At 52.5% G+C, this 12,125-nt stretch overlaps 4 protein-coding genes across 4 annotated transcripts; 3 read left to right on the top strand and 1 right to left on the bottom strand.

Moving 5' to 3' along the window:
• Nucleotides 1–520: 520 nt before the first annotated feature.
• On the top strand, nt 521–2,185 carry PFLUO_LOCUS6237 (uncharacterized protein; the record flags this gene model as incomplete). The annotated part of the gene is made up of 2 exons (XM_073783761.1): nt 521–1,821; nt 1,876–2,185. 2 exons carry the CDS (start codon nt 521–523, stop codon nt 2,183–2,185), a joined length of 1,611 nt encoding a protein of 536 aa, XP_073640284.1.
• A 136-nt stretch (nt 2,186–2,321) lies between these two features.
• On the bottom strand, nt 2,322–5,580 carry PFLUO_LOCUS6236 (uncharacterized protein; the record flags this gene model as incomplete). Its single annotated transcript, XM_073783760.1, has 11 exons — nt 2,322–2,973; nt 3,036–3,162; nt 3,317–3,533; nt 3,591–3,669; nt 3,724–3,744; nt 3,796–3,941; nt 3,996–4,432; nt 4,491–4,907; nt 4,961–5,303; nt 5,376–5,399; nt 5,485–5,580. 11 exons carry the CDS (start codon nt 5,578–5,580, stop codon nt 2,322–2,324), a joined length of 2,559 nt encoding a protein of 852 aa, XP_073640283.1.
• A 799-nt stretch (nt 5,581–6,379) lies between these two features.
• PFLUO_LOCUS6235 (uncharacterized protein) lies at nt 6,380–8,380 on the top strand (the record flags this gene model as incomplete). The annotated part of the gene is made up of 2 exons (XM_073783759.1): nt 6,380–6,431; nt 6,486–8,380. The coding sequence occupies 2 exons, from the start codon at nt 6,380–6,382 to the stop codon at nt 8,378–8,380; spliced, it is 1,947 nt and encodes a 648-aa protein (XP_073640282.1).
• A 113-nt stretch (nt 8,381–8,493) lies between these two features.
• Nucleotides 8,494–10,980, top strand: PFLUO_LOCUS6234 (uncharacterized protein; the record flags this gene model as incomplete). The annotated part of the gene is made up of 6 exons (XM_073783758.1): nt 8,494–8,648; nt 8,705–8,990; nt 9,060–9,368; nt 9,426–9,472; nt 9,531–9,824; nt 9,891–10,980. The coding sequence occupies 6 exons, from the start codon at nt 8,494–8,496 to the stop codon at nt 10,978–10,980; spliced, it is 2,181 nt and encodes a 726-aa protein (XP_073640281.1).
• Nucleotides 10,981–12,125: the final 1,145 nt, after the last annotated feature.

Raw genomic sequence — 12,125 nt, 5'->3', positions numbered from 1 at the left:
CTGAGGTTCAAGTGATAAGTCGAGTTCCAATCATCAATCTGAGCAGGCTTTCAGGATCAATCTCGTTCAATTATCAATTCTACTGGGTGTTATAACTGCCTTCTTTGCTTTTACTCTCTTCTTCCGGGTTGCTAGGTCTCCCTCCGATGACTTTGGGTGCCAGTTCCGTCGGGGTTGACCCGTCGGAAGAGGTTGCTTTTTCCCGACTCTTTTAAGTTGGCCGTCATCCCGACGGAACATCGCTCGACCCAGAGGACCCGCCCCCCCGGAATCGCTCTGACTGGTTCAAATGCTGTCGCATCACCACTTAAAATCGACGGCTGTCCGGCTGTAATTTCAACCATTTATGGAACCATCCGTTGACGATGATTCCGAGTGGGTCCTCGGCAGACAAGATGGGAATCTTTTTTCCATTACGCTATCACTTACCCGCACTATATAATCCGTATCCATGTCGGCTGTTTGCCTGTGAGCGAATCTCGAATCCCCTTCGGTGGCTGAGCGGTTGCAACAAGTCCAGATGTCGACCTTGACGGCCGCCGAGTCCTTCCACCAACATGATCGCCGGACTTCCTCTTCCTCCGCATCGAACGTGAGTGGAGCGGAGCTGCACGTAAGACCGACCCAACAAGATGAAGAACCCGAAGCGTTGGCGCCGATTGAAACTTCTCAGTCGGCCGTCTCGCCTCCGAAACAACTATGGAGAGAAATGGCCTTCGTGGGGGTCGTCTGCCTGGCGCAATTCATGACCCAGGCCGGCCTGAGCATGTCCATCGCTCCCGTGAATATTATTGGGAAGACTTTCGGCACGTCCACCCCCGGCGAACTGAGTTGGTTCGCGGCCGCATACAGTTTGTCGGTCGGCACGTTCATTCTGATGGCCGGGCGCATGGGCGATGTCTTTGGCCATCGTCTGATGTTCATCATCGGCTTCTGCTGGTTTGGGCTGTGGTCGCTTCTGGCCGGGTTTAGTGTGTGGTCTAACCAGATGTTTTTCGATTGCTGCCGTGCCTTCCAGGGGATTGGTCCGGCCATGCTACTGCCGAATGCCATCGCCATCCTCGGCCGCACGTATCCGCCGGGGTTGCGCAAGGAGATGATCTTTAGCTTCTTCGGTGCCACCGCCCCAAGCGGCTTCATCGTCGGCGGCGTTTTCTCCTCCATCTTCGCCGAGTTCGTCTGGTGGCCCTGGGGCTACTGGGTGATGGGAATAGTCTGCTTTGTTCTCGCCTTTCTCGGGCTGCTGGTCATTCCATACACACCTCCACCTCGGTTCAAGGATCAGATGCCGATCTGGATCCGTCTGGATCTTCTGGGAGGTGCCGCCGGCGTGGCCGCGCTGATCTTAATCAACTTCGCCTGGAACCAGTCCGCCCTCGTCGGCTGGCAGACCGTGTACACCTACGTTTTACTCATCGTCGGGTTTCTCCTCTTCGGCGTCTTCATCTGCATCGAACGCAAGGCCCGCTGTCCGCTTCTTCCTCCCGATGCCCTTAACAGCAATCTCGCCTGGGTGCTCGGGTGCATTGCCGCCGGCTGGTCGAGCTTCGGCATCATCATCTACTACTTTTACCAGTTCATGCTCAACGTCAAGGGGGACTCGCCCTTGCTCGTAACGGCGAAGTGGTGTGCCGCGTCCCCGTCAGGCGCCATTGCTGCCCTGACCACCGGCTTTCTCCTGGGAAAGCTACCACCCAGTGTCATCATGTTCTGTGCCATGTGCTTCTTCACTGCTGGGCAGGCCATCTTCGCGACTGTACCAGTGAACCAGACATACTGGGCACAGGCGTTCGTGACTAGCCTAATCACCTCGTGGGGAATGTACGTCCTCCTTCCGTCCCCCGACTGAAGTGAGAAAAACTAACACGAAGACAGGGATATGTCCTTCCCCTCCGGCACGCTCATTCTCAGCAACTCCATGCATCGCCATCAGCAAGGTCTCGCTGCGTCGCTTGTCACCACAGTCGTCAACTACTCCATCTCTCTCGGTCTCGGATTTGCAGGGACCGTCGAATCCAGAGTGAATAATGGTGGGAAGGACGCCCTGCGTGGATACCGGGGAGCTCTCTATCTGGGCATTGGATTCGCGGGGCTGGGCCTTGTCATCTCTGTTCTGTTCATGCTGAAGGATTGGAGAAGATATCGTCAGTCTAGGGCTAAATTGGGTGATAAAACTCCCTCTTAGCGTGAAACGAAGAGAGCTTTGATTGCATGGTAGGGAGTATTGGCTGCGAATGTATCTACCCATTAGGATATGCTGTTTCCTAGAGTATTATAGTATGCATTATGAGCGAGAAACTTTAGTTAACCAGTGTCTGTCTCTAATATACTCCACCGCCAGCACTTTCAAACGCAAAATTCTCCAGAATGCTCGGATCGACAAGATTCGCCAGCATCTCCACCCGAGTTGGATCCGGCTGCTGCTGCGGATCCTGGCTGAACAGCGAGAAAAAGAAGTTCTCATCATCCGGCTGTGATAGCAGGCTTGGATAACCCGCGTTTTGCGCTAGCATCAGGGGACTCTCGAAGGATAGGGATCGGGTAGCAGTAGTTTGGTCTGGCTGGTTAGATGATGAGAACTGCGCGGCTGAGGGGACTGCTGCTTGTCCTGGTATTGTGCCAGTTGGAAATGAAGGTATTAGACTCGTGGTGCCGTCGAGAAAAGACGTCGCGGCTCCCGTTAAGTCACTCGAGCTCTGAATTTGGTCTTGGAGATGAGAATGGGGCTTGCTTTGATAGCTGTTTTCTCCACTACGCTGACGCCGAGCGAGACATGTTCGCGCTACTTCGAGTACTTCGCGGATCATCTCGGCACACCGACGCGCCACAATGATGTTGTCCATGGATGAGAAGATCTCGAGCGATTTCTCGACATCTTCGAGGAGCTCGTCGTCCGGTAGGCCTGAGAAATTGGAGAGAATGAGGTGTAAAAGGATCATGGAGCCGTAAAGGGCGTAAATTGTGTTGTACCACCTTGAGTGTGTTAGCTTTCTTGTTGAGAAGGTGATGGATTCGAGAAACGGATATGTACTCACCATGTTCGAATATAGATGCGATGCATGAAGGACTCATACTGCATGTTAATACTAGTGCGAGCTGCATCCAGACATATATGGATATGCTCGAGGAACTTTTGAGACTCGGGGTTGGCGGCTGCGGCAACTTGAAACGGTCTGTGGATTAGGATTTGTGTGTTATAATATCCTGGTAGCATAGTATGTCAGCCAAACATTCAAGCTTGAGCAAGAGAGAATTCACGCACTCAGCCTCAATACAAGTTTCTGTTTGAACGCCCACTCGGAATCATTTAACCTACGCCTATCCACGTCCAGAAAACCGGGCAAGTCTTTCTTCCACTGCTGGAGCCGTCTTTCAAGTTGCATTGCCAATCGTGACTTTTCGCTCATGGACAGGCGCGTGGAGTGGTAGAGCTTGTGAGATGCCTCGGACATGATCTGCGCCAAAGCCACCATTACAGGGATCATGGCAACATCGTCATCTTCGGCGTCTGGGTCGGCAGTACCGGTGTAGTGCTGACGGATGTTATAAAATGGACTAATACAGATAGGCGGAAGGGAGAAAATACTTACTTTCAGCTGCGGAGGTGATATTTGGTAGTAGTCGAGGTCCTTCACGCTATCCAAACGTCCTGAAGAGCAACACATCTCTCTGCACGGTGAAAGTCAATACCGAGATCTATGAATATGCTGGAGTGTATCTCACATCTCATGGGAATATATACACCTATTAAAGTAGTTAGTCAGGAGACACAATATCAACAATGGGCCAACATACCACCATGTGCGCTTAGCCTCTCGCTTCGCACTGGGGGGCAATGAAGACAAGCCCGAGGCCAATCCAATAGCAACTGCTGTTCGAACCGCCAAACCACTATACATGTAGCAGCTGTGAGGTTGGAGTGAGTTCTGACGAAATACACTCTGCAAGGATCAATCAATAGTTGTAAAACACTGTATACATCATTCGGTACATACCAATAGCAAAAGAGCCTGAGCCGTCTCCAAACAACTACTTGCGAACAGATCACCCATCGCTTTCCTGGAGGCGTCAAAATAGAAATCTGCAAAGTCCATTGCTGTGATTTTGCCCGATGTTGAGCTTTTCAGAGTCTGAGCGGATTGTTGACAGAAAGGGTCCAGAAGAGAGATCTCATTGGGACTGGCGTTGACGGCACCCAAAGCAATGACGGCAAAATACAGTCCTCCAAACTTGGAAGGACCGCGAAAGAGCGCTTCACGTCTAAAAGCAGGCCGTGCCTCATTTTCACAGCGTCGCATAAAAGCTTCTTTGTCAAGCATCGGATGTATATAGTGCTTGTTGGTAAAGTAGCTGTGGATGAAGATCGTTTCAATTTCCAACTGCGCTTGATGCGGGAGATGACCAAACCCAGCTACCAAGCCTTTTTGTTCAGCTTTTTAGAGGGGGGTCGGTCAGCTATTTTAGAGACAACATGCTGAACCAGACTTTACCTTTACTTGTATTTGAATTGCCTCTCGAGCCATCACCATCGGACGGGTTTCGATATCCATCTTGGGATTGTGGCGAAGGATGACCGGTATAATCTGCGTTGTATAGCAGGTTTACTATAGAAAGCTGAGCTTTACTAGACATGGATCTCCTGCGACCGGACCCGAGATTGCCGTGAGGTGAAGATGGATGTGGCTGGTGAGCATTGTTATCTTGCCTGAAGTTCACATGGCGCTCGGGCGCGGAATTTGATTGATTAGAAGCTTTATTTTCTGCTTGGTTTTGTGCTCTGGCATAGAGGTTGCTGAGGAATGCCAGGTTCGATGAATTTCCGTAAAACTCGGTGCCATTGGTATGCAGATTCACTCCGCTGAGCCCATCCCGAGATGCAGAATCGCAGACCTCCGAGGTGTTTGCTGCTGTTAGTGCTTAGTTTTCCATCCTAGTAATCTTAGTGAGGTTAGAGACTCACGCGTGGGATTATCTTGATGGTCTGTCGAGGCGGTCGGCGTGTCTGATGTGATATTGACACCCTCGTTTGGATAGCCTATACGCGGACTGTCCCTCGTTACGAAATTTGGAGATCCATCCTGATGCGAGACTTGCAGAGTCGTATTCTGGAGAACCTCAGGCCATGGTGATTGGCGGCTGATAGCAGATTGACTGGACGCTTTAACGTTAGAGTCTTCGCCTACAGGCATGGCAAAAATCTCACCTTTGTTGGGCAGCCCTTGCAGCACGTTTTTGCTGAGCAGGGCGCGTAGTGGAATTAGGCTCATTGCTCGGGGATCGGTAGTAACAGTTAAACCCGTGGTCTGTAAACTCACATCAGTTGGTATCTCCTACATACCGTAAGATTGATCAGTTGCCAAAGGACACAAACATACATGCGCAATAGGAGCATGGCTGAGCTTGATCGCACTAGTTAGCATTAGTGGATTAGCCAGATATTTCAGACATCGATGCATGATTGAGCCCCTCTAGACGGAGACGTACCTTGGTCTTCCTAGCGCGACAGGTTTCGCAGGCCCGCGAGGCGCGGCGCACTCGACGGTGCGACGACCACTGCGACTTGGAATCGGGTGCATCCATAGAGTAATCCACAATTGATTGGGTCAGAGAGGCCGAATTGGCAGTTTATCGTATGACGAAGAGCACAAGGGATGTGGCCCAGACGGAACAGTTCGGTTGCCAAGCCTGGCCGCGCGATTTGCCGAACCCGATTGCCACCCAGTCTTTCTTGTTCTTCAGCTTCGCTAGAGATTTTGTGGGATCTGGGGAATGGTATAAACACTGAATGATGTGATTGCAGATGTGTGGAGTTTTCGACCGGACATTGGGCAGGTCTATCTATCTCGGTTATGAGGTCATGGCACATCTATACTTTTCTACGCCCGCCTCGCACCGCTTTTCTTGAATCGAAGTGTATTCTACTAGAAACAAAGAAATTGAATTTTTCAATCAGAGACCACTTCCGTAAATGGAAAAAAAAAAGACCTGCGATCATTCTGTGGACAAAACACGGTGAGTCTTTTCACTCAGATGGCGATACAACGAAGATCGACAGGCCCACGTTCCGACGGATGTCGCGGAGCTCCGACGGATTGAACAAGGCGGTCAATGAGCACCGCGAAACACGCTTTACGTCCACAACACCTCTTCCGGGGGTGATATGGGGATGCGGAGCCCACTTGCAGTCGGGACTGAGTCTAACGATCATTGCCGAGTCGAAGATGGCGACGTATAAAGACATGGTCGAGTGTCCCTCTTAGCTAGGAACGAGGCATAGCATGGCTCCGTAAGATATGTAAGGCGGTGGATATCCCGCCTATCGTTCGTCACCATCATCGTGGGGCACTTCCGACTTTCTCTTTCTTCCACCCCGCTAACCATGGCTGTAGACACAGCGCGCTTGGAAGAGCTTTTGAAGAGGCCTCTTTATGGTGCGCAGAAACATTCCCCGGTCTTTGAGCCTCCCCCCAACTAACCAATCGTAGTGTACGATTTGCCGCAGGAGCTTCTGGAAACCCTGTCCCCGAAGAATGCGAACCAACAACCCGTTGACGCCGAACAGCCCGAGCCAACCCCGATAGAGCCAGAGGTAGCGGCGCAAGAGGCTGCGATCGCAACTTCGACACAATGCTCTCTTTGCAGAGTGTCCTACCAGAACGTGCAGGAACAGCGCAGCCACGTCCGTTCGGATCACCACCGATATAACCTCAAAGCTCAACTCCGTGGGAATGCGCCGCTCGATGAGATTCAGTTTGTGAAAGCGGTTGGCGAGCTGGATGAGTCCATCTCCGGGTCGGAGTCATCGGAATCCGAGGACGAGGAGGCAGACGGTAGCGGAAATACAACCCTGGCGGCTCTATTGAAGAAACAGGCCAAGCTGTCGCAGGCGACCGAGGAGGAGACTGAACCTGCGGTAAAACGAGGATCTCCCAAACACCCGCTGTTCTGGCTGTCGAGCTCCAAGTTACCGTCGAATACGTCGCTGGGCGTCTACAGGACAATCTTCTCCGCGGTGGAGCAAGCCGAGCCCGATCATCTAGTGGATTCCCTGCGCAGAAAGCAGTTGGCTCCGATCAAGGCTCGCACCAACAATGCGAGCGCGCAGCAAGATACATCGGCGCTGAGCCCGCACATTTTTATGTGCATGATCGGTGGTGGCCACTTTGCTGCTATGCTCGTGTCGCTGGCCCCCGAGATTCACCGGAAACAAGGAGGCGTCGACGAGAGACAGGCCCGGGTGATTGCGCACAAGACTTTTCACCGCTACACGACACGCCGGAAACAAGGTGGCTCCCAATCAGCCAGTGACGCTTCACGGGGAGCCGCCCATTCGGCCGGTTCGAGTCTGCGACGATACAACGAGGCGGCGCTCGAGAAGGATGTCAGAGACCTGCTGGCAGATTGGCGGCAGATGATCGATAGCGCAGAACTGTTGTTCATTCGAGCCACCGGCAAGACCAATCGAAAGACTCTGTTTGGGCAATATGATGGCCAGGTTCTTCGGCAGAATGACCCGAGGATCAGAGGCTTCCCCTTCAACACGCGCCGAGCCACCCAAAGTGAGCTAATGAGGTGCTTCAAGGAACTCACTCGAGTCAAGGTGAGCGAGGTGGATGAGGCTGCGTTGGCAGCCGCGGCCGCAGCAGCGGAGGCCAAACGACAGGCGGAAACGTCTAAACCATCGACTCCTCGACCGCAACCACAGAAGCCAAAGCTATCCCCAGAAGAAGAGGCTGCCCAGCTGCACACAACGCAGATCCAGGCGTTTATTCGCCGCTCGAAAATCCCCGCCCTCATGTCTTATATCACGAACAATTCCATACCCTCAACTTTCACCTTCCAGTCCACCGATTCCCCACAGAACTTCCGCTGTCCTTCACCCCTTCATTTTGCCGCAAATCTCAATGCAGCCCCCGTCGTTTTAGCGCTTCTCACCCGCGCCGGCTCGGATCCAATCGCCGTCAACAGCGAGGGCCGGACCCCATTTGAGCTTGCTGGGGATCGAGCCACCCGCGATGCATTCCGTATTGCCCGCCACGAGCTCGGCGAGTCGAAGTGGGATTGGAATGCAGCCAAGGTGCCGTCGCCAGTCTCCAAAGCAGATGCCGACAGCCGGGCTGAGAGGGAGCGCAAAGCAGCTGAGGAGGAAGAGAAGGATCGACGCAAGGCTGACATGGATCGGATCAAGCAAGAGGACGCCGAACGAGCAGCGCAGCAGGCATCGAGTAAATCCGGTGGACGCACCCTGGGCACCGTGGAGAAGACCGCAGCCGAGAAACGGGATGAAGAGACACGGGGGATGACGCCCGAGATGCGGATGCGACTGGAGCGTGAGCGACGGGCGAGAGCAGCAGAGGAGCGAATGCGTCGGTCGAAGTAACTGTATAGCTGGATAGTCACATGGTATCACACACATGATCATCTTCATCCACCGCACTCTCTCACTCTATCCCATCATCCCATCCCTTCTTCCTCCATCGTAATCACACCATCATGTTCAAGCTGTTCTGGTCCTCTTCCTTTCCCCCAGCATCAACCTGCCTGGTGGGCACACTCACCCGCTGGGACCCATCCACGCACCAAACCAGCTCACCACAAGAGGTATACAGCACCGACGACATCTACATCGGACGAGACAAGCGTGCCTGGTAAGATTCTGGGTCTCTTCCGTCTTGGCATGGCTAACAATGTGGCATTCATTCAGCCAATTCGTGATCCCCAACCACTTCGTCTCCAACAAGCATCTCCGCATCTACACCATTCTCTACGACCGAGAAATCTTACACGAGATCCCTCCGCTCGTATATGCCCAGGATCTCTCTCTGAATGGGACGCTATGGAATGAGTATCCCATGGGACGGGGAAAAGGCAGCTTCTTGCTCAGTGATGGTGATACGCTGCGAATCGCACAGGGCGAGTACCTGCGGTTTAACTGTGCGAGAGACAATAGGCCAGATCCATTCAGCTGTCTGCAGCGGATTGAAATGAGGGTTTGTTTTTTTTTTTTTTTCTTTTGCTTTCGTGGAATTAATTCATTGCCCTAACTGCGATCTTGTCAGGAATTCAATGACCACTACATTATCACGCCGCGCATTCTGGGCTCTGGTGCCTACGGACGAGTTCATATGGCGTTCAAAAAGGGAGATGGCCAGCAACTCGCTTGCAAGATTATTGACTTGCAGCTCGCAAAAGCCAAAGCCCCCGAGACCGCGAACGAAGAGCAGGTGTCGAAATTCTTTATTGGTCGTCATGGCACAGCTTCAAAAGCTTTGGTCGCCGTGCGCAGAGAGAGCTCCCACTCGACATCCATTCGCGAGAGACTGCAGACATACCAGCAGGAAGCCCTGATTCTGCAGAAACTATCCCATGTGAGCTTGCTTTTATCCCCAAAACTAAAGACTATTACTGAGAGGACGTCTGCCCAGCCCAACATCATCCGCGTTGAGAAGGTGATCCGATCCAGCAACACAATGTAAGCAAACACGACAGAGACAAAAGTCCAGAACACATGCTGAGAAATTACACTCCAGCTACATATTCCAAGAGCTCATCACAGCCGGCGACCTTTTCTCCTTCCTCAGCTACAAAGGCGGACGACTGGAGGACATATCCGCTGCAGTTATTATCCATCAGATCCTGCTCGCACTAGACTATCTCCACGATCAGCGCATCGTGCACCGCGATCTAAAGCCTGACAATATCCTGATGACCTCACTGGACGATGGGGGTAGGGTTGTTCTCACAGACTTCGGATGCGCCAGGTACATCAACCCTCCCGTGCAGCGCATGTCCACTATCGTCGGCACAGCCGAATACTGCGCCCCGTGAGTATCCCATCCCATCTCCCCTGAATTTACATACCTAAACTGCATCTCACACGCACAAAACAGGGAAGTGAATACCTCCAACGGACGAGGCTACACCAAAGCCGTAGACCTATGGTCCCTGGGCTGCGTGGCCGCCGTCGTGCTGACGGGGTACACGCCCTTCAACGAGCCCTTCAACTCAATCCCCAGCGATCTCGAAGACCTGGAAGACGAGCTCGATCGACTGAACACCGGCCCGCTGGCGCGAAACTTTCTGCGCAAACTCCTGGTCACTGATGAGGAGAAGCGCTTGGATGTGAAGCAGTCGCTGCGGCATAGCTGGTTCACGAACATTGAGCACGCACGCCGGTTCGAAGAACTGTATCGCACGATTGTGAGGGAGTGGAGGAGGTCTGTACGCCCGGATGAGGCTCGGAATAGGATTGTTGATCTTGCGAGTTTTGCGAAGAGTGCGAGTACCGCGCCGGCTGGCGGGCCGATGGAAGTGCGTCTGCGTGCTCGTGGTCCGGAAGACCTTTCTCGGAAGGTATCGATTGACCACGTCTCAGAATCGGAGTATGAGGATGCCCCGGAATATAAGACGGGCTCTTCTTCTTTGCTGTTGCCGTCCACGCATGCGGAGTCGCTGCTGCCACCGCATAAGCCAACAGGAACAGATATTGAAGCGATGGCGTTTCTTGCTTTTGGACCACGTACTCATCAACGTGAGGAGGTTTGTCCTCATCCAGCGCAGCATATGAGCAATCTGCGTCCAGTTCATGCGAACGCCAGAATCACAAACCATATCCAGCCGGAACCCCTTCGCTCTAGTCAGAAAGGGACTGCTCAGAAACACCTTCCGTCGATTCGGATGTCTGGTGCGCATTTTCACACTCGAGCTCAACACCATCAACACATTGCTCCAAGTCCACTCCGTCGATTGTCCTTGTCCTCACGCGAACTACCCCGGGACACGAAGAAGAGACCCCTTCCCCGCGCAAGTCCGTCACCACCACAAACCGACGGTGCCAAACCTACTACATGGACAAACAGCAAGGAAAACCGCATGGACGAAGACGATCAGGTATACGAAGAAGTGCGAAACCCCATGACAGGGAAGCGACAGCGACGCATTTACGGACGCGGGGGGGAAACGGTAGCTGGTTTCGTGTGAGATGGGATGGCATGGGATGGGATGGTCGTTATATGCGAGCTGTGGAGGTGGTGATGTTATGGTGGAGGGTTATATGCATTAGACCCTTATTGGTATGGTATGCATTATTATAGAGGTGGGTGCATTTATATTATAGGGAGGGACTGGAGGGAGGAGTTTGGGGGAGCTGACTGGTATGATTGATTAATTCATTATTACAATTCGCTGGTGGATATGGAGGCAGAGAGATTAGGGGGTTAGATGGGAGTATAGATAGAGTATGGTATCCTCATGGAAGGGAGCAAACTCATGGGATCTCTTTCAGCGTTGAATGTTGTTATCCACGCCGTTCAGTAAGCTTCAATTTTCAACAGACGCTGAATCAGACCTTTACTTTCGTGTTAAATCATCCCTTCGGCATCTCCGCAGATACAAAAGCCGAGTAGTACTGAATTTCGTTCTGGGGCGAGGCCGCGCAAGAACAGATCCAATCGATCAGAAAAAGGGATACGAACTCAACCAACTCTTCATCGACCAGTTTCTCTTGCCACGAACATTGCCGCTCAGGGGGTATCTTAAACCCCAAAGTTCGAGGCTAGGCGCTCGTGAGACAATTGCTCTTAACCCAAAAAGAAAAGTGGACGATGATAACAAGCCGTCTTGTCTTGTAATCAGTCAATCAGTCGAGGACGATCAATAGAATGAAATACCTAAATAATTAGCCCCTGGAACATGGAACATCGCCACACAGGCAGTATGAGAACCGTCAGCTTGTCTCAAGGGAGCCAGTCGGCTTCGACCAAGTGAGACCGACGAAAGGGAGATCGGGCCAACTGGGTCCAGAGGAAACGAGCTGTGGATATGATGAACGTAATGAGTGGGCAGCTTGTTCCTAGGGGCCTTGAGACCAGACCTCCTTGACAAAGCCTAAATGAGTAAGTAGGGTTGAGAGACTTTTGTGTTTGTCATTGATTGGGATTTACCGTGTCAAACCACTAGTTCGTGGAGACAGGAGCCACTCTCCTCCAAGGAGGCGATGGGAAGACCTGACAGGCCCCTGGATCATGATCATGGACGGAGCGTGAGATGAACACACCATCAATTGGAAGTGGAGATGGTGTTGTGTGGTTAATACCTGCGGCAGGGCACGAAGTTCTTTGCCCCTG

This window comes from Penicillium psychrofluorescens (genome assembly GCF_964197705.1).
Source record: "Penicillium psychrofluorescens genome assembly, chromosome: 4".
In the NCBI taxonomy this organism is placed as follows: domain Eukaryota; kingdom Fungi; phylum Ascomycota; class Eurotiomycetes; order Eurotiales; family Aspergillaceae; genus Penicillium; species Penicillium psychrofluorescens.
The sequence above is the reverse complement of the archived record's forward strand: the minus strand, read 5'-3'. Positions and strand labels throughout refer to the sequence as shown.